Genomic DNA, 22,695 nt, shown 5'->3' with positions numbered 1-22,695 from the left:
CCTGAAGATCTACTGAGCACATCCAGTCACCCTTGTGCAAAAATTGCGCAATGGACTGAACTGTGACCATCCAGAACTTTGTATACTGAACCAATTTGATCAGATTGCAGAGATCTAAAATTGTTCTCCAGTCTCCTGTTTACTTAGGCACTAAAAAGAATCTTGAGTAAGTTCCGGACTCTTTCTGGTCTGGGGGGACCTCTTACATGACTCTTGTTTCATAGGTTAGTACTAAGCTAACTGCCCTTGTGAGCCATTTTAAGCCTAGCCAATTATCCCTTGTGAGACTCAAACCCTGCACCTTGTGTTTGTAAGGCAAACACCTTAACCTCCCTATACCTTTCTAGCAGCTTTTTTAATTCTAGAGCTGATGCTTTCCTCTGACTGGGTGGAACACTTGGAATTTTGTTTACTGATGAAGGGGGGTAGGGAAAAGGGTATTATATAAACTCTGGAAATAATTCTCTGCACCAATGTATCTTCTGTAATATCTAGTCAGGCTCTCTGGTGCACGCATAAATGACTCCCGACTGCCTCCAGAAGTTGGCAATCAGGCCCTCCTTTCAGGAGCACTGGTAGGGTCTGTTGGAGAAAGAATCTCTGGACCTCTGGTTTTGTGGGCCTCCTCTGCCGCGCTGATGGCATCTTCTGTCAAGAGTCCCCCCTTTGCCACTGGGGGAACTATCTCCACATGGACCATGGAAACGACCCTAGGATTTTTTAACTTGCATTTTCCAACCACCTCACTGATTCCTAGAAAAGCTTCTTGAAGGAGTTGAAAAAAGCATGCCCTCTGCAGACAGGGTCTTACCATCTTGCTCACAACTGGAGAGCGTGCTCTTCACTTTGAGGGAAAACAACGAACTTCCATCAAAAGCAGCAGTGATAAAGGAGGACTTGAAAGGCTCTGCAAAATCACACATGCGCATCCAGGCATACCTCCTAATAGAAATGCCTGAACCTGCTGCCCTTGAGGTACCTTCAGCTGCATGTGAAGTTAGCCTCATAGACAAATTAGTTATGGACTGTAAAGTAGCCATCTGTGATGCAGCATAAGTGTGTGCTTCAGCAGTTACTGCCAATGACATGGATTTGGAGTTATTTAATGAAATCCCTCTGTAGTTTAGTAAAGTGAGTCAAACAGTTCAGCAATGTAAGAGTGAAAGTCACTGAAGCATAAACACTCTTCCAAAATCTGTCCATTGCTCCTGACTCCCTGTTAGGGGGATGGACCGATGAACTCTGCTCCGTGAGTTCTTTCTTTGTGGCCACCACTATGACCATTGCATCTACTGGTACTCCCCTGCTCCAAAACTCTTTCCCCTTGGGTGGTGCCAGGATCCTGTCTAGTCTCTTGAGGATCAGCTCAACAGAATTTGGTTCCTTTCATGCTCGCTGAGAGATGAGCTCATCAGTGGGCACAGTCACCCAGGAAGTAGATGGGCCAAACCCAAATGCCTCTGGAAATGCCTATTCCTTTTGGGAAGGATCATCAGTAGACCAACCACCCCTTTGCTTAAGAATCTCCAAAATGTCTCCAAAGGAGAGGTCATCAGGTTGTCATCTTGGGGAACCTTCCCCTTCATCGAAGTCAGTATCTTCTATGATTGTCCCCTGAGGGGAGTCTAAGTGCCTCCTCTTGCACTTTCTCTTCCTAGGGAATTCCTCAGTGGGGTGCTCTGGAGAAGTATTGGAAGAAATAAGGATACCCTGTTGGGTGTGCTGGAATTTTTGGGCCGGCTGTCCCTGTGTGGTCAAGTGACAAGGCTCACGGAACAAAGATGTCTGGGAACCAGAAGGAATATCCGTGGGGACAGCAACTGCCTGAATTCTGGAAGAGAATACTCGCTCTACTATCTCAAAGGCAAAATGCCTCAGAGAGAAGGAAGCTGACGGAACCGAGAAGGCATGCTTCCAGACCATCGGCTCCCTCTGACCAAAAAGCAATCCACCCGAGGCAGAAGTCAGATCTAAACTGTCTAATGCCAAAGCTCCGAGGGGCAGAGAAGGCTCAAACCGCTTAGGAGTCGACTCCAGCACCTCAGAGTTGACAACTGTGCTTTGGCTCAAACACCTTCAAGGTCAGTACACCAAGATGAAATCAGATCTAAAGACACCATCATCTTTGGAGCCGAAACACAGTCCTGGAAGGCTCGGATCCGAGGTCTCTGAAACCAAATGATTGATCAGAGAAGGAGCCAGGATGGGTGGGAGTAACACTGGTGAAGCTCCCCTGACCCAAACAGGTAAGAGCTGGGAGATCTCCTACTTGCGCCGAGAGAAACTGCCACATGATTCTATCCACATCCGCCTCCAAGACTCCTCGAAGAATGGGAAGAAGCTAAGAATGGAGATTATGAGAGTCGGCACCTCTCTAGGAGGGGAAAAAGGTAGCAGAGAGAGGACCAAGTCCAGAGAGGATGCATAATGGGTCTGGGGGAGCTGATTCAGCTCTGAGAGAACCGGATATGAAAAAGCAAACCTAATGTCTGAAGCAGTCGGATCATATGACTTGGCCTTTGGATCAGACCATTTCAAAACCTTCTGGGATGGCTCCTTGCTCGGATCTGAAGAGGTAGTGGACGATCCAGAAGGTTCAACAAGTCGTTTCCTCAAATATTTCTGGCCTGCCTTGGAACGATGAGCTCTAACCAGCTATTCAGAAAAAAATAGTTGGGAAAAGTCCTTTCAAAATCAACTTGTTCTTCCTATCTACGAAAGCCCTAGGATTAAACAATTTACAAATGTCACAAGGGACTTCCAAATGGGTAGAGCTCAAACAATGCAAGTAAGAATCATGGGAGTCAGACAAGGGAACCTTGTGTGCCCACACTCCTTGCATCTTTTGAATCCGGAAAGTTTTTCAGCCATATTTATAAGTAAAAAGAATAAGGTAGCAAAGAACAACTTTTTTTTAAATACGAAAAGGAAAAAAAGGAAACTACCAACAATGGCAGGAAAGATGAACAGATACAGTAAAAAGGGACAGACAGGGAGAAAACACTACCAACAATGGTATCAATATACACTAGTAAAAACACACAGAGATATGAAAGGTAATAATGGAATACTAGTTTACCAGAACACATATTAGAATTGAAAAACACTTTTGAAACTCATAATAACGCTTGAGAGCTGTCAGCGACTATGTACATATGAGAAGTCAGCAAACAAGATCTGAGGTATGGAGGGGCCTATAGCATTATGAGTAAGGGAGGAGCTTGAGATGTTTGCAGTAGGCCATGAGCTGTAAAATAGTGGCAGAGTCGGATCCAAAACCTCATGTTGAGGAATGGATTAAAATCGATAACATCAGATCTATAGACTCCATGATCTCTGTGAACCCTACTGCAAAAAGGATCACAGAAAAGCACCAACATGTTTAATGAAGTGTTGAGTCCCTTCAGTTGATGGTTTGTAAATGGCACTGACAATTTTATGAGCAAAAGAGGCAGAGTTGGACGCCTTCAAGCTGCCTTAATGTAATATCAAATGATGGCTCCAAGGGTAGAATAGTTCAAGGGTCATCACCCCCCCCCCCCCATTTTCATCCAGCATTTATGACAGGAGGAAGCAAGAGACCAGAGGTAAATCTAAAGTGTTCCCAACAAACTTTAGGGAATTTGTAAAGGAGGAATTACAGCTATCATCTTTATCTCTGACACAGTGACCCTGAGATTCTGAGCCTTCACAGGACCTAACAGTATTAGTAGTAGTGCCAGAACAACCTCTAAGTACACAGAACAGCTTAATCCAGACCAAGCAAGGCACTAGTGAACAGAAAGACTGTATGGTGTGGAGAAATGCTGTGTGCAAGCTTTAAAACAAACTTGCTAATTGCATGTTCGACAACCTCCAACCTTAGACTCCAACCAGACATCAACCACCTGCTTCATATCTAAGCCTTAAAGCATAAGCCCTGATATTGAAACCATATTCTTATGATGCACTACTGAATATGTGACTTAAGCACCAGATAATGCCCTCACTTACCTAACCCTTAAGGCATGAAGCCTGGTGTGGGATGATCAGAAGAACCTGCACTCTGTTGGCCACAGTAGTAGTGTCCTCAGCTTGAATAAAACAGTACATTCAGGACTGCATTGATCATCCACAGGCTACAGCCACCAAATCTGAATGTAGGGTAATATGAAAATCTTGGGATGCAATCCCACCTTCCCCTTGTGAGGGGCACAAAATTCCCCACCCTAAATGTTTCCAACAAATACAAAGGACTGATCTGGCACATTCCCATCCTCTCTTAACAGGAGCTCATCACCTGCAAAATTCAAAGGTCCGACTGGACACTGGATTTACCATTAAATGGTTTAGGCCTATACTTGCATCTCAGGTGGTTGTACTGGTCATGATGTACTAACTTACTATGGGGCTGTAAGCAATATTCGCCAAGTCTTTGATGAACAGCCATTATTTTCTCAAAGTGGACTAACATTTTCTCTCCTTCGATATTCAGTGCCCTCAGTAAACCAATGTCAGTTGCGGCAGATGTCTGTTTTCTGAGACCGTTCTGTTGCAGGTGTTGGGACAGCAATCGGACAGAGACAACATAAAATGCAATATTTATGCTTAAAATCACAGGACTTAGCTAATGATAAGGACTGCAATCTAAACTCTGGGAGCAATGAAAAAAAGGACTGATGGACTTTATGAATATGCAGTGACACAGTAGGAATGTTACAGTATGGTGGTACAGGCACTCATACACTACCAAATAAAATATATGCTGCAGTATTCCCCATTACATGAGGGAGTCTGCCCTCCGGTTGACTCGTACATCTGGCCATTTTACCAAAGATTAAATGCTAAAATGAAGGTATGTGTGATGGCCCGCATCACCCAGCGTATGTTGGTCTTAAGCAGACATCAGGTATAAAGTGGATGTTGGCACACACCTACCTCATGAATGCCACCGGGCACCAGTCTGAAGGGAGTGAGTACCCAGGAGTCAGGCAAGCATCAGGATGGAAGGCAGGATGGGAAACTAAACTGCTGCATATAAAAGGAGGATGTGTAAGTTTATGGTAAGATTTTAAACAACTATGCTATGTCCTTCTATTCATATGCTGCAGTATCCATCACATGAGGGCGAGTGCCAAAGCTCACGCTACAGTAGGACTGGGATGAGGAACAGAGCTATTTTCCACAAAGCCATGCAAAATAGCCCTGGCAAAACCTGCTCTGGACCTGGAAATGACATCCAACTTGTAATGTTTGGTGAAACTGTGGACAGATGACCATGTAGCTGCCTCTAAAATGGCAGCTGTTTCCAAGCCTTTAAAGAAAGCCCCAGAAGAAGACACAGCCCTAGTGGAGTCTGCCTTCAGTGGGAAAGGAAGCTTCTTACCACTGGCTGTGTAGCAGAAGGTAATGGCTCTAGAGATCCATGAAGAAATAGCTTGCTTGGCAACAGGGTGTCCCAGGACTCTTGAGTGATAGGAGTGGAGGATCCTTTCGCTAGAGGATTGTAGCAAAGGGAATAAAGTAGGCAGATTGACAGCCTAATTGAGGGAGAGTTCATTAACTAGCTTGGGCATGAAGGATGGGTTGGTATGCAGGCAAACCCTGTCCCTATGGAAAACTGTGAAGGGGGTTGAAGCCATGAGGCCTTGCAGTTCAGACTCTTCTGGCTGAAGTAATAGCCACCAAGAGAACAGTTTTCCATGTGCAGTGTTGTAGAGTGGAGTCCTTAGCGGATTCAAAGGGAGATAAGGTAAGCTTTACCAACACAAAGTTAAAGTCCCAAGGAGGAGGGATAGGTTTCCTTGGAGGCCTAATATGTAGGACATCTTTTAGAAAAAACACGACTTCCAACCTGGAAGCCAAAGGAGAAGTCAGAGGTAAACATGCTGAGATAGCAGACAAGATGTGCCTTGATGGAAGAGTATGACAAGCCAGTGCTCTTCAATTTGCAAAGGTAAGACAGAGCCACTGGAGGTTCTACAGACAGTGGTCGTAAGTCATGCTTGAGACACCAAGTCGTAAATCTTTTCCATCTGGATAGGTAGAATTTTCTGGTAGTGGGTTTTCTGGCCTCCTGCAGAACCTGAAGCACTTCCTCAGTATAAAGGTGTCTAAAGGGAATTAATGCCCTATCACCTAAAGTGTTAGGTTCAGGATGGATAGCTGAGGGTGTATGAGAAGTTCTCTTTTCCTGTGTGAGTAGGTCCATCCTGAGGGGTAACCTTTGGCGATTGCCCTTGGCTAGATGATGCAGAAGGGGAACCAGTGCTATCTTGGCAAAAAGGGGGTCACCAACAAGATTTTTGGTTGTTCTCTCTGAATTTTCAGTAGGACTTTCTGTAGAAGAGGGAAGGGAGGAATGCACATGCGAACATCCCCTTCCATGGAAAGGAAAGAGCATTCACCTTCCACACCCCAGGAGTATATATGCTGGCGCAGTAAGTTGGGAGTTGTCTATTCATGGGGGAGGCCAGAAAGTCCACCTGATGTTTACCCCATTGATGGACCAGGTCCAGGAACACACCGGTTTAACATCCATTCGTGGGATTGAGTCATGGACCTGCTTAGAGAATCGGCCATAACATTCTGGTCTGAAGGGATGTAGATGGCTAGGAGAGACACCCGACTCTGTTGAGCAATCCCCCATGCATACAAAGGCAGTCTGCATAGACCCCCCTCCCCCCACTTGTTGATGTATCACAGCACCGTCATGTTGTCTGTGTACCATCTCAGCACTCCTGGAAGGAGGTGAGCTTTGAAGATTTGTAGGGCAAAGATCAAGACTCATTTCCTTGATAGTGATATGTTCTCTCTGCTAGTAGGGGGTCCATACATCTCTCACTCTCCAGTGTACTAGGGATGCCTCCAACTCAAGTCTGATGCATCTGTGTACAGATCCTGGTTGGGGGAGGGAAGTTGCAAAGGAAGGCCTGGATTTTCCAATCCATCACTTTAGCTCACTAGACAGGCAAGGTAAGAAGGGGACCATAAACTCCAGAAGGTGCAGGTGTTGTTACCAGCAGTCTTTAGGAACCACTGAAATTTTCTCATGTGTAGTCTTGCCAAGGATACTATGGGAATGGTGGAAGCCATGAACCCAAGGAGTCTTAGGAACTCACTGGCTGATGGCTTGGAGAGGAAGTAGTTCCTGGAATTATGTAGTGAGGTTCTGAATTTCGTCTGAAGGTAGGCAGGCCATCATTTACACTGAGAGGATCCTGCATCCTAGGAATACATGGTCCTGGGAGGGGGGGTCAGAGAGGATTTTTGAAAATTTATGGTGATCCCTAGCCATTTCAGCAGGGACATGGCATAGTCCAGGTGCGCTTATACCAACTGTGGGGATGATGTCTGGATGAGGATATAGTCTAGGTAAGGGAAGAGTTGGATCCTCTACATTCTGGCAAAGGCAATACATGGGGGGTACACACTTAGTGAACACTCTTGGGGCTGTGGAGAGACCAAATGGCAAAGCACAGAACTGAAAATGCGAGGAACCCACTGAGAAACAAAGGCATTTCCTGAAAAGTGGGTGGACAGGAATGTGCAAATAGACATCCTTTGTGTCAAAGGACACGATGTAGGTCTGAGGGAGGATCGGGGGAGTAAAGCAGGAAGAGTGAGCACCTGAAAGGAGGGGGCCTTGAGAAAGGTGTTCAGATAGGAAAGATCCAAAATAGGTTTCCATTGACCTTCCTTCCTGGGGACCAGGAACATTCTGGAATAAAATCTTTTCCATCTTAGATTTAGAGGTACCTCTTGGATAGTGCCTTGAAAAAGAAGGGAGTATAAGACAGGGAAAAGGAAGCCATTTGGTTTCGATGGGTTTGAGGAATTCCTTTGAAGGATGGTCTGGAATCCCACACCATGAAATGTCTGAGGGATTGAAGTCTGTCCGGAGTTAGAAAAATCTTGCTCTGAGTGTTATCTAACAGAGTCCCAATGAAGCTGAGAACTTGAACTGGATCCAATTGGGACTTGTTGAGATTTATAATTATGCCTAGCTGGTAGGTGGTCTGGAGAAGGAGATCCCTGGAGAAGGAGATCCCTGGCATGACAGAATCGATGCCTGGAGGGTGTGGAAAGGAGCCAATCATCCAGGTAGGGGAAGACCTGGAACTCCTGCAGCCGCAGGTGAGACGCCACCACTGCCATCACTTTGGTGAACACCACAGGGGCAGTGGTGAGACCAAAGGGGAGCAGTCTGAACTGATAATGATTGGCTCCCAGCCATAAGTGGAGGAATCTCGGAGAGCACCTGTCCATTTTGATGTGGTAGTGCGCGTCTTGGAGGTCCACCAAACACATCCAGTCGTTTCTCTGCAGAAAGGGCAGAATGGATTGGAGAGTGTCCATCTGGAATTTTGTCTTGGCAACTATCTTCTTTGGCACCTAAAAGAACCTGGAATAGATGCCTGATCCAGACTGGTCCTGGGGGTGTGTGTGGTGTGGGGGGGGGTGGGGGGGTGGACTAGATGACTCGTTTTTCAAGCAGCTTGGAAATTTCCACTGCTGCCTCCTCCGCTGTGTGGGTGGAACATCTGAGAGGTGTTTGGCTGGGACTAGGGCTTAAAGGAAGGGTACAGAATATCCTCTGGATATAATCTGAAAACCCAATGATCGTCTGTGATGGACTCCCAGGCTGTTGGGTGCAGAAAGAGAGAGACGTCCCCCGACTGCCTCCAGAGGTAAGCAGTCGGGCAACCCTTCAGGGCTTCTGCAAGGGTCTGTCCGGGAAGGACTCCTGAGACTCCTGGTTCCTTGGACCCCCCTCTGCCATGAGGATGGCGTCTTTCAAATTCCCCTATGCGTCTGGGGGAAGGCGAGTCCTCAGCATTGTGGGAAAAGCCCTGAGATCTTCGGAACCACATATTCTTCACCCCAAGCTAATTCTAGGAAAAGGATCTTTGTGGGGTTGAGAAGCGAATCCCGATGGCAAACAAGGTCTTCCTGTCTTTCTAATTCTGGACTAAAGTGTTTCGGAGGAATAGTCATAAAGGACATTTGTAAATGATGCCTTGAAGAGCTCAGAGAATGCACAAAGCCGGAGTAAGCGTGACGTCTAATGGTAACGCCCTAGAGGCACCTTCAGTGGCGAGTAACAGCAGCCTCATACACGTATTGGAAATAGAAGTTAGGGTTGCCATACGGGAGGAGAATACCTTCTTCTCTTCCTCCGACATGGACCTCGGGGCAGACTTGGTGACCTCTTTGACCAGGTCCCGCTGTAGTCTGATGACATGCGCCGTATAGTTCAGCGTACGCACAGCAAATGTGGCTGAAGCATAAGCCCGCTGCCTGAAATGGGCCATGGCCCAGGACTCTTGGTCCAGTGGATGGAACATAGAGCTCTCCTGAGTGAGCCCTTTCTTGGTGGTCACTGCAACCCCCATAGCATCAACCAGGGATCCCTTACACCAATGCTGCCTGTCCAAAGAGGCATTTAGAATTTTATCAGGGCGCTTGGGAATGGACTCCACTGTGTCAGGCTCCTTCCATGCCCGGGATGAAATGAAGTCCACAAGCGGATCAGTGGGTAGGGACACCAAGGAGGTAGAGGGTCCTGTGTCAAATGCCTTCAGAACACAGACTCATTAAGTTGGGTTTTTGGACAGACCACCCCTATGCTGGCATAGGATTTCCATGACGTCTCCAAGGGAGACATCATCTGGAGGTGACCAGGGGGAACCCTCCCTTTCTTCTAAGTCAGTGTCTTCTGTGAGGGACTCTGGCGAGGAGTCCAATTGCCTCCTTCTGCATGTATGTTTCTGAGGGAGCTCCTCTGACAGGGGGCCTCTGGGGAGGACTCGGAAACTTCTGGCCATTCCCGGGGGAAAACTCCTTAGGGCACAGAGGAAACAGGCTGTCCCTGAGGGGGCAGGATGGCAGATTCTGGACCAGAAGTAGAGGGAGCCAGGATGGACTCAGAGGACGATAACATCAAGAGTCTCGAGGGAACCAAGAGAACCCTCTCCACCACATCACAAGCAGAGACAGAATGAATCCCCGAAACTGGGAGCAGTAATGCATCCATCACCCTCTGTATCAATGAGGGAGCTGTATCTGAGCCTCCAGGCACCAAGACTCTGAATGGAAGGGCTGACTCAGAAAACTTCAGACCCCAACACCATCCCTTCGGATCTGGCTCTGTGACTACGGCTCCAAACTGGTCAGAGCACACACACTCAGGGCAATGGTTGACATTGAGGTACCTGGTAACATCGGTGCCGACCCCTTGATGCCAAGAAGCCTTGGACCCACAGACTCCAAAGCCAGACGTCTGATCAAAGAAGGAGCAATGGGAAGGAAGGTGAACTGCATGCTCCCAGCCCAAGAGGGGGAGGGGGCAGGCAAGACTTCCACCTGGATCTGGCTCCAGATGAATTTCTGTATCATCCTGTCCATCTCGGCTTCAAAAAGACTACAGGTGGACCAGATGGAGGAAGCTACAGATACAGGCTTGGAGAGGTGCCAGAGAGAGGCCAATAAAGGAGATCAAGCCTGAGAAACCTCAGTCTCCAGCGACAAATGAGGTGACCAGAGCAGAGGGGAACCCGGGCTGGGATCCGGGTGAGATTCAGCCGGAGGCTCGGCCGAAAAAGCAGGGTCGAAGGATCGCTTTCTGGGCCTATCCCACTCCTTGTGATGGTGCTTTTCGCCGTCCTCACCCTTCTTAGCAGGGGGTCGAGGCCCAGAGGCCAGGGCGGAGGAAGAAGCAGCAGAGGCCTCGGAGGAAGGTGGGGGGGGGGAGGTGGCCTTTCAAAATAAGTTTGTTCCTCCTGTCGATCAATGTGGGGGAGGGTTGAAGCCCATGCAGATCGAACAGATGGTGTCAAAGGTGTGATACTCCCAGACATACAACACACAGACTGCAGCCATCAGAAGGTGGGAGCTTATGGCCACACTCCCTGCATTTACAAAAGCCTGGCTTGGGGGGGTCTCAGCCATGGCAGATGGAAACCAATCACACACGCAGTCTTACTAGACAGGAAAGAAAGACAGGAAGAAGGGAACTTTATATATATATATATATATATATATATATATATATATATATATATATATATACATATGCACACACACACACACACACACACATATATATATATATATATATATATATATAAATAAAAGAGAACAGACGCCTGAGCACAAGAACGGGTAGGGTATAGAACTTGTGAAAAATAGGAAGAAAAGGAATAAAGAAGGAAAGGAAAAGAACCTTCAATTACCAGGAAACTCGGAGCTAACAGACCACAATGCTGACTGAACATGTGGACAAACTCGTTCAGAGGGGAGGAGGGAGACAGGGGCATTATGGGTAGGGGAGGAGCTTGAATCGGATCCGTACTGGATCCGTATTCCACAGGTTGAAGAGCAAATTAAAACTTCTTCAGATCCTTGTTTTTATGACAGAAATGATCCAAGAGTCCTGGGTAATCTGTTTCTAAGCAGGAAGGGACACCCAGAGAGAGAGAGAGAGAGATGCAGGGAGGGGGGGGGGTAGCTAGGCTTAGGGTCCGGTAGTCACAGACTATCAGGTTTGGCCTGAAAAGTCTACATCTGGGCTGGCATGGAGGGAGACTATCTGTAAGTGGTCTGCATTCTGGAGTCTTCCCTTTGGAAGACAGGTGTTTGGAAGGCCTTCTCACAAAGGTAGTTTTGGAAAGGCAGTTCCTCTGGAAACAGGGAACAGGGGACACAAAAAAATGTGCTTGAAGTCCTGAAGCTCTTTGCCATTCTCCTGAAGGGCCTTGGAGAGCACTGCAGCTGCACAGCCAAACAAGGCCTTGTTATCTAGGGGTGCATCCATAAGTTTTGTTTTGATATCATAACAACCTGACCAAGAATATCTCCTAAGGACTGACCCTGAGGCAGCTGCCCTTGCTGAGGCCTCCCACTGCATCATGACTACATTTTATAGTGTGCCTGGTAACTTGATTGCAGGAATTCAAAAGGCTAGCAAATTTTGGCCTTATTAGGGGACTCAGGTAATTCCCCAAATTGTTTAATGTTATCTGTCAACAGGACCAAGCAGTATTTGGACATATGAGTCTTATAATGTATGGCTCTCACAGCTAAGGTGTCAGAGGTATAAACTTTTTTACCCAACTTCTCCATAATCCTGCTTTCCTTATCCAAAGGGAGCAAGAAAGTAGAGGGGAGTAGCTTACAGATTTTATCTGCAGCAACATAAATGGTAGAAGGGTCTGCAGACGGAGCATTGTAAAGGAATTTTGCATCAAGTATTTTATAAACTCTATCAGGACATTTAGGCACTGGGGGTTGGGAGTCTGGTGATTTTGATGCAACCAGGATGGCATCCAAAAATGCCGGAAGGATCGGGGAACTGCAGACAGATTAAGGGACTCCATTTTTAAGAGGTCATAGTACCTCTTTTGAGTCTCAGAAACCTGACTGCAATCCCATTTTAAAAAGTCCTTCATTTGAACAATGGTCTCCCCAAAGGTGATGTCTTCCCCACGGGAATCAGTTCCACTGGACTCCTCCTCTGTGGAAGCGTACCCCAGTGGAGATGTAATCTGACAGGTGTAGGTAAGGGACTCATCCCTAAAGATTCCTCATTCTTGGAAGAAATATCTGCCAAAGGTCTACTCCTAGGAGTGGAGACTGAGGGGGCCTGGGCAGGAGCAGATATCTGGGGTACGGCCACAAAAGCATTAAAGAGGCCTTGGATAAAGGCCTGCCAGTCAGGCATTTAATCAGATGGCATGGTCTGCTGAGTAGACACGATATGCCTAGTCTTTTGCTTTTTCTTTTCAGGGGCCTCCGACGTAGGGGTTTCTAAGATACAGTGGAGTGTTGGAGGACCAGACATCGGGTGACATTCCACGACATCTGAGAGGACATCTTCTCGGACTATGATTTGGGATACTCTACGCGGGCCTTCAGAGATGAGCTGTGGTTCCCCCTGACACCTGGGTCAGATGCCTGCGACTCCCTCTGGGATGTGCTGGCAGTCTCCTTAATGTCTTCCCCCTGGGTACCATCAGCAGAGGGTCTTGCTGGTTCCAACTCGGCCTCTGGGCCTTCAATGGCCTTGAGAGGGACGGTCGGAACAGAGGGTGCAGTTGTAATTTCAGGCCGATGTTTCTTGGTCCTTTTGGTCGGTGGCTCCTCAGAATGTCCTAAAGTCAGGTCCATGTCTCTAGCCAGGCGTTTTAAACTACATTTAGAGAATCCGCAGTTAAGAGCAGCAAGTCGGCTCCTAAGGGTCTTTGGTACAAAGCCCTTACTGAGCTCACAAGATGCGTGGTTATGGTTTGGGCCTAGGCAGAATAAACAGAGCTCATATGAGTCTTTATGTGGAATCTGCCTTCCACGCCAACACTTGCCCTTTCTACCTGACATTAACCAACAACACAGCAGCAAGAAAAGTTAACAAAAACCCCCTATGGGGTACTTATCTGAATACAGACATAGCATGAGGTCACTTTCCAAAGCGAGTGACTACCTGAGCTGGCAGTCAGACGGCAGAAATGTTCTGATGTAGGTGCATGCTGACGTCCACTTTACACCCTTCTGTTTATGGCAGACATACACCGGATGCTGTGGGCCGTCGTATATACCTTCACAGTAGCATTTATCTTTGGTAAAATGGCAGGACGTATGAGTCAACCAGAGGTGGACTCCGTCATTTAATGGATACGGCAGCATATGAATAGGACATCAAGTATATACTCAGAGGGGAAACAAGGGCTCAAACCATCCAGAGAGAGTAGCTGAAAACACAATGTACAGAAATTGTGATAATAAAAGAAGATGTCAAGAGTGAAGCACAAGAAATCAACCAGACTTGTACCTTCTACCATAACAAAATTCTAGTTTTTAAAAAACATTTAGCTGACAAAAAAAAAAAAAGTATGTGTTCAATTTTTAATTAAGGATAGAAATTTCAGACTTATGCCTTGTTACATTAGTCTGCCAAACTGAGAATGTCAAAAAAGAGGTCAGTTATCATATTTGGTGAGAAAGATATTGCTGTACATTTAAGAAAAATATGCCACAGAGAAAAATCCTTAATGGTCAGACATTTTATAAGTTCTTTAAAAAAGCCTCTGCTGTGCACTCATATACTAATCAATTACCTGGCTGTTGATGCATGGAATAATCCTCTCCATTTTTAACATGCGGTCCCTAAGAGCTTTGATCTCCTCATCCTTCATGTTGTTCTGTATCTTCACCTCCTGCAGAATATCAGTCAACTTGTCAATGTGGGCCCGCAGGCCATCAACATCTCCATGGTTCTTCTCACTGCCACTTCCTTTCTCTTCCTCAACTCCAACAGTGTCCCAGACATCTCTAGCAACTACTCGCCAGGTTTCTTTCTCATTGGGGTCCTTCTTTACATACATTCGGCATAATTCCTTCATCTTAACAATAGACATGGCTTCAATCTCCTGCTTGGTGTGTTTAAAATCATTGAGAGCTACTTCATAACAGATCTCTTTCACAGCCTGCATCTTCAAGTCAGCCATAGTTACCCATTTTGGATCTTTGCTGATGCGGCGGCGCTGTGGGATTTGATATACCCGAATGGGCTCCCGTTTCTTGCCACTGCTTGGAAGGCCGCACTTCTTCACGATGCACTGCACTTTGTTTGCTGGCAGCTTTTCTCGTAGGGAAGAAATAAGGCGCCAGCTCTCCTCACAAGAGCGTCTATCAGAATCATCACCGCTATCAGAGTCTGCATACTGGAAAAAAGTACACAATTATGTTGGATAACACAAGCAGCTCGTTTATCATGGCATGCCGACTTCTATTACTTATTTGTTGTACACTGACATAACCCTCACTAAACTCAATACAGCATTACTAACAATCTCACATTTCCAAGGTCAAGCAGTATTCTTTTAACAAGCCTAAGCAGTACAAGTAAACAGATCTCTCGGATACATTAATACATGACTTAATCTTTGAGGAGGAGTGCCAAGTTGGACTTCCAAGATAGCTGCATACTGAACAACAGCTTAATTTCACCTATACCAATGTGAAATCAGAAAATGAAAAATAACTGCCTGTGAGACTGTAATTTGAGATAAAATGTAGTTACTGGCTATTAAGTACACTACCAGAAAAAAAATCAACCAGAAAAAGGTGAAGAGAAAATAATGGATGGGAAGAATCCTGCAGCTGTTCAGCAAAAAGCAGTTTTGAGCTTCAGCTTTGGTACAAGAATTTAGAGGAAAAAATGAATCAAATGTACTTAGAGATGGTTAAAATAAATGACGTACAGGAGTATATCAACTCAGATAACAGAAGGCTGCAAAAAATAAAAGCTTTAACTAGCTATTTAGATGAACTTATAAAACTGCAAAAATCAGACGTTAAAATGAAGAAAAGGCTGGCAAAGTGTGAGACTGCTCAAGATCATCTGTTTTATAAGATGGTAGAGTTGGAAAGCAGAGCTCAGAGGACACCCAAAATTTTCTGCTGCACCAGAGAAACTGGAAGGAAAATGCTGTTATTAATTTTATGAAAGCCCAAATAAGCAATTGGACTGGTGTTTCACTGCAGAATTTGTTAACTGAAAGGGCACAGAGTGTATTCGCCAAACCTATCCATGAGAAAGCAGCCAAGACCTGCACTAATAAAGATGCAATCATACCAGCAGAAAGACTTGATCCTGACAAAATTCTGACAAAAGGGAAAAGTATTAAAAATTAGAGACAGCAGTGTGTTTGTGGAACTGGATTATTCACTGTACAGAATGGCAGAAGCAAATTTATACCAGAAATCAGGGAATGTAGAGAGGCAGGTGTGATATTCAAGCTGCTGTATCCAGCTATCTTAAAGAATACCTTTCCTGGAGGATCATACATTTTTGGATGCAGACCAGGCTAAAGAGGCAAAGTTTATCTATCAGTGAGACAGCAAATAGAATGGGACTCAGACTCTCTTTTCATCTGACAAGTTAGTTCACAGTGACACTTTGCCAGTAAAACCTTTTCCAATGTTCCCAAGGAAAATGCTTAACAGACCAAAAAAGCACAGGAGTTGACTATAACAATCAGCAGTACCCTGGACTTGAACCAGAGTCTGGTGTTGGGACATGGAGATTAACAGGAAGACCAGTAACATTGAAATTAGTGAATAAATGGGATAGTATACAGCATCAGTCATAGTTGTGAACTATGGCTTTGCAAGAAAAAGTGTCTCAGAAAAACTGGACTTGTGATGATTTTGTGAAAGTTGTAGGTGGACTGTATAACTCACTTCATGTCAACACTGAGAACGCTAAAATGGAAAAAAGTAACCAATTAAATGATTTTTGTTCTTAATATTCGTATACAACATTTCATGATATAAACTGTTACATAACGTAAAGCACTTTTGTGCAATGTAAAGTCAGTGGTATTTTTAATGTGGGGGACTCTCTTCAATGCCTGTTTTACATGCTAAAGATATTGAAGTAAACAAGTAGTTTTGCTTGTAAGAAATACAAACATTACAGTACAACCGGTTTCAAAGGTTGTCATAGCCGGGAGTGGTAGTGGGGATAAGCTTCCGCTATCTACTAAATGCTCCCATGGCATGCATCTCTAATAGCCTCTGAAAAACAATAGCCTCTGAAAAACAAAGTCCATCTCCTGGCCTTCATTTGTAGCTTAGTTTCTAAGTCTGGTGAAAGTGTTTGTACTGACAGGAGAAAGGACGAAGGCACATAACTGGCACCTTAAAACCAGTTGTTTCCGGCAGGTAAGGCTCATCAGTCTGGGAAGGCAACCCACCTAGGAGAAGGCAAACTCTGATTTAAAACCCCCTGCTGGCTCAGTGTAATACCTATTCAAGGTGAAGGGTTTGGGAGTAAACTTAGGAAAAATCCAGAGATGGAGCCCATAAGGCAGCTTGACGTTGTACTTGAAAACTCATTCTGGCAGCTCCTGTGAAAACACTGATGCAAAGTTGCACTGGCCTTGCCTTTCCTCATGGATTATATCAGTGACGTGGAGAGGGGGAACCTGCTGCTGGGCATCAACTGTTTCCTCAGATTCATTTGTCCAGGCCTCTGCCCCAGACAGGACACTCCAGCTTCGTTCTGTGAGCAGTGACAACACAGGAAATAGCAGTTACAAGTAATAAGGCAATGTACTCAACTGCGGTAGAGTCAGGTGCCAGGGGCTGCTTCCGATGGTGGGAGAGATCCTTTGACCTCACTGGGCAGCTGCTGCCTGCCTTAAGCTGGGCAGTCCCAAGCCAAATAGGTATTGCCTCTCCATGGTCCACTTGCTCCACTGGGTGTGTGGGGCTTAAGGAACCCCAGCAGGTGGATCGTTAACCACATACCTGGAAAAACTAAAAAGCAACAAAATAAACCAGCCTTTAGGCTAGGCACATGGAATGTAATGAGAATGACTCCATGCCTTATGGAAAGATCAGTGATCCTCTAAAGACGGCCGTCAATAACACATTGAGCAGATTGCGGATGGACATTGTGGCTCTCCAGGAAATAAGGCTGCCATCCACTGGATGTCTCAGGGAGAAAGACTACTTTTTTCTTGCATGGGAATCTTCCAGAAGAGACCAGGGAACATGGTGTTGGTTTCACAATCAGAAACAACCTTGTTGGCTCAGTCATGCCACCAATTATGGGAAATGAGAGATTGGTGAAAATTTACCTAAAAACACTAGTGGTCATGGTCAACATCTTCAGCTTCTATACTCCTACTTTAACTTCTACCCAAGGAAGTCTAGGACAAATTCTAGGATGAGTTTTAGTGCTGACATCAGTGAGTTTCCTTCCCATGAACCATTATTCATTCTTGGCGATTTTAATGCCAGAGTTGGCAATGACCATCACACAGCTGGTCATCTTGTCTGGGACATTTTGGAATAGGAAAAATGAATGAAAATGGACAGCATCTCCTTGAACTTTGTTCCTAGTATGACCTTTGCATAACCAACACCTTCTTCAATCTCAAGCCCCAGCAAAAAGTTTCATGGCAGCACCCAAGACTGAAACATTGGCACCAACATGACCTTGTCCTCATCAAATGCAGCAGTTTAGGTTTTCCTCATCAAATGCAGCAGTTTAGGTTTTATTAGGGTAACCAGCAGTTACCATAGTGCAGACTGTGATACCAACCACTTGCTCATGTGCAAGAAAGTGAACATCCAGACATTAAGGTTCTTTCACTCTAAAAAGAAGGGAGGCAGCACAGTGATATAGGCAAGACTCGTGACCGTTCAAAAGTACACTTGAGGAAGCTTTGCCCTACCTGAATGACACTGACACTAACAAAAGACGGGAAAAACTATGGGATGCTATTTATAACTCTTCAATATCTATCTTTGGGAAGAAGACAGTCAAGTGTGTGGATTAGTTTGATGACCACATTGAATTGCTCACACCCCTGACAGAGAAGAGGAGACAGGAATTGGCTGCATACAGGTCCTCGCCCAAAAATAACTTGCAGGCACTATTGTGTGCTTGGAGTCAAGTGCAGTAGGTAGCTTGGCAGTGTGCAAATGATTATTGGCTCCAACTCTGCTTCAAGATTCAGCAGCCCGTGGACATTGGTAACATGCAAGAAGTGTATGATGGGATTAAGCAAGCCATTGGTCCATCACAAAGGAAGATCACCCCACTTACATCAGCCATGGTGAGGTTCTTGAAGGACATAAACAAGCTGATGGAATGCTGGGTGGAACACTACTCACAGCTGTATGTCACAGAGACCACACTTAGGGAATGAGCCATAAATACCATTGAGCCTCTGCCAACTATGACTAAACCCGATGCTGAGTTCACCTTTGAGGAACTCGATGCAATAAAAGCACTCTCTTCAAAAAATGCCTCTTGGAATGAAGTCCTTAAACATGCTAGAAGTACCCTAATCTCAGAGCTGCACACAATATTTTCCCAATGCTGGACAGAAGGCAGTGTACTGGAAGGTAAGAGGGATACGAACATAGTTACTATCTCTAAGAATAAGGGTGACAAAAGTGACTGTAACAACTGTGATGAAAGGAGATACTGCCAAGCACAGCTAGCTGGAATTCTGTAAATAACTGTCTCATTTGTGAATATCAGTATGATTTATATAAGATACGTGCATTACAGGTGTATTAGAAATGTAGGTGGTGTGTATATCAAAATGGTTTGTACAGACATGCGCTAAAAAGGTATTTTATAAAGTGCTAGTGCTTAAAGTGCAACCACAGTGGGCCCTACTGGAAGTGAACAGAAATATACATGCACTGCTGTAACTGTTTAACTGGTATATATTTTAACAGTGGAAACTGGAATACAGGAGGTTAACTTCAGAAAAATGACTGAAATTAAATTACTTTATGGCTAGGCCATAAAAGACGGCATCTTTCAGTTTTCAATGCAGCTAGAGACACAGAGTCTGTGCTGAGAAGCTTTCTGTATTGTCTTCGGAGTGAACTAATTACTACCTCTGAAAGCATGAAGGAATGCAACTATTTTATGCCTTCGAGCATCTGTCAAAGATATGAGGTCTATGTATTTTCACAGGTAGATGCTAAGTAAATACCATCACCTTCCAGCAGTGGGGGGTTAATTTGGGAACTACAGTCAGATGACAAGACATTATGTCATTCTTCAAGCTATTCATTTGAGATATTAATTTGAGAAGTCTTTTAGAAAGACAGAGCATTCTATATTCTGTCTTGGACCTACCTAGAAAATCCAATAGCACAGCTTAGTTTAGATATTTTTCTTTATTTGAGACTGTTCTGCAAGATTTTAAATATTTCCTGTGGTTTTGAACTCCGATGTCACTGCAAATATACACTGAATATTTTCTTGTTCTTTATTATTTACTATTAAATCTATTTAAACCTTTCACTGTGGCTCATCTGTGTAGAGATATTTAAGTTTTGAGAGTACTTGCATATTTATTTGGTGACACTGTGTGGGCCCACTCCTAATAGCCTTGCTCTTGGTCAAACTATTTGTATTAATATTAATATTACACAGTAATAGTGGGCACCCTTTGCTAAGGACCTTAAAGTAGCTGATAAGGAGTTGACTGGTGGCAGTGGTAACTACCTTATAGTCTGGGCAGAAGGGGGTATAGTTAGTAAACCTGTGCCAGCCTCTCCCAGGGGTGTGTGTGTGTGTGTGTGTGTGTGTGTGTGTGTGTGTGTGTGTGAGAGAGAGAGAGTGTGTGTGTGTGTGTGTGTGTGTGTGTGTGCGAGACTCAAACTTCAAAGAGCGCATGTGTCAACTACTTGGGCAGGGACATGGAGCACTGGCTGAACAGAGAGAGTGCTGGCAGGTCTTGGCTTGTTCACTCAGCTGAGATCTCAACTCTATAGCTGTGCCAGTGGGGAGTCTTACTGGGGGGCTGGAGAAAGAGGGAGAAACTAGCTCCAGACTGACTTTGGTCTCTGTGTGCTCTTAAGGGAAATTGCACTTGATGCAGAGAGCTGCATCTGGAAATACTGTGTGTATACCTGTCATACTCCCAGTGTACATCCCCCACTGTTGCCAGTGGTGAGGATTGAGGCTCCTTGATTATTGGTCCAGTGGTGGGTCATCACATACTGGTTGGCAGTGGTGGGATATCCACATATTGGGATTCAGTGGTGTAGATATTGAACTCCTGTAGCCTGTAAACAGTGGTCAATAAAGAAGGTGCTTGTACTCTCAAGCAGCCACATGGAATACAGAGATTCATATCACACTAGTTTTATTTATTTCGTGTTAGCTTAGTCAGTCAGGTAGAGCAGGCAAGGATGTCAGCAGAAGCGTAAGCCAACTGGCTCCTTGTCAGCTTGACAATGTGCCAAGCCAAAGGACTGGTGCATGCCAACTTGACTAAAGTGAAAATGGTTGCAGCCTTAGTCACAGCTGTATCACAGATAAGCAACCAGGACAACAATCATGCTGACCTTGGGGATGTACAGCTCTCAGAAAACTGACAGTTCAACCTTTCTAAGAGGACTTGAACTGGAGGCCAAATGTTTGGAAACAGAATCAGCAGAGAGGCTGTGGCGTTTGGAAGCTGAAGAAATTCAGACAGATGTTTCGAGACTGAAGAAAATGAAAGGCAGAGGCAACATGAAAACGAAATGCTGACGCTTCCCCAGGGTCATGAAGGTAACAGGGAAGGGAGTAACTGAACCCCAGAAGCAACAAAGATCAGTACATTTCTTCCACAATTTACAGAGGGTGATAATTTTGATAGTTTTATTCATATGTTTGAAAGGGTTTGCAAACAGTATAATGTTGACCAAGGGCTCTGAGTACGGTTCCTGACCCCCTTACTCCATGGTACAGCTGTAACTGCCGTTTCTGAATTGTCTGATAGTGATTGCTTAAAAAGTATAAACAAAGTAAAAAAATGTTTATTACAGTGTTTTAAGTTAACACCTGATGCTTACAGAAAAAAAGGTTTCTTGAAGATAGATGCAAGGTAGCTGAAAGTGTGTGTGATTACATTGCTGGGTTAAGCACTTACTTTCATAGATGGGTGAGTAGGTGCCAGGTCACCACTTTTGAAGGGCTAGCAGACCTTTTGGTGAGGGAACAAGCCCTTAGCACTTTGCCTGAGGACACGAGAATCTGACTGGCAGATAGGGAATGCAATACTGCAGATGAGCTGGGGAAAAAGGGAGACCTATACTTAGCAAGAAAGGCATCATTGCACAGGAAAGAATACCCAGTGCTGCTCATGAGTCTAATGGAACCCATGGTGGGCAGCCTAAACTGGCCCAACGCAGTCCAAAAATAACAGGGGAAGCCACTAGTTCAGGTACACGGGCAGGATCAATGGGTTAAATGCTTTAAATGTAACCAGTGGGGCCATGTAGCATACAGACGTCCACAGAGGCAAGACAGGGAACAAAAGGGGAACAGCCAGTAAGTGGGAATGACAAAAAGCAGCAGTAAGTTGTCTGGAGACAAGGGTACCAAACAACCACAAGAGGTTACATCGTATCTTAGTAAATGGGAAACAGGCCACTGGTGAGGGGGAGAGAGCCTCTGGCATAACCATTGTGAAGCCTGCAATGGGGAAAGAGGTGCACTACTTGCTTGGGCAATCTACTCCAGTCAGAGCTTTAGGAGGAACCCCATTCCAAATACCTTGGCTAAGGCTCGCCTTGACTGGGACGGTGGAAAAGGAAGCACACAAGTAGGTGTGTTTGAGGATATCCCTCCAGATTTCCTGACAGAGAATGATTTTGATAATGTCGTACCTTGTGTGCATGCAGTTACCCGCAGTCAGGCTTGGAGACAAGCATATAGGCCTGGTAAGCCTTGGGGGTGGGGGGGCCCAAATAGACAACACCTGAAGCCAGGGCTGGTGAGGTAGTTGGTTCTGAGAGGAAGCTACCCTGTATTAGTGAGACTGAAGGTGAGCCACAGCTGCTGGATGGTACAGATGTTTCCTTGGACAGAGTGACTGCAAGGGCAGAGGTGAGTAGGAGTACCCAAACTGACGAGGCACTGCTGTCAGAGGATACCACACTTCCTATGGAAGGGGAGCTGGGAAGGGTTACAAAGAGAGTTGAGACAGGCTCAGCTCTCAGACCCTAAATTACAAGGCTTGAGGGAGGTAGCCAGGGAGGAGCCTGATTCTCAAGAAAAAGGGGAATCTGTATACTAGGACAAAGGGCTACTGTATAGACAGTGGACCCCTGAGGGTGGGCTAGAGGGTGAGAGAATACAACAGTTGGTAGTGCCTAGAGCCTAGCATCTGGCACTTCTAGCCATAGCCC

At 45.4% G+C, this 22,695-nt stretch overlaps 1 protein-coding gene across 1 annotated transcript in view; it reads right to left on the bottom strand.

Moving 5' to 3' along the window:
- Positions 1-22,695, bottom strand: part of KIF1C (kinesin family member 1C) — a gene marked incomplete in the record, with an annotated part of 1,373,479 nt that overhangs the window by 57,135 nt on the left and 1,293,649 nt on the right. Inside the window, 1 exon segment of the mRNA XM_044077100.1 lies at positions 14,091-14,696. Within this exon segment, the coding sequence (XP_043933035.1) occupies positions 14,091-14,696 (606 nt within the window).

The sequence above is a fragment of the Protopterus annectens genome, chromosome 7.part0 (genome assembly GCF_019279795.1).
Source record: "Protopterus annectens isolate FY-2018-M chromosome 7.part0, PAN1.0, whole genome shotgun sequence".
In the NCBI taxonomy this organism is placed as follows: domain Eukaryota; kingdom Metazoa; phylum Chordata; order Ceratodontiformes; family Protopteridae; genus Protopterus; species Protopterus annectens.
This window is presented reverse-complemented; position numbering and strand designations above follow the sequence as displayed.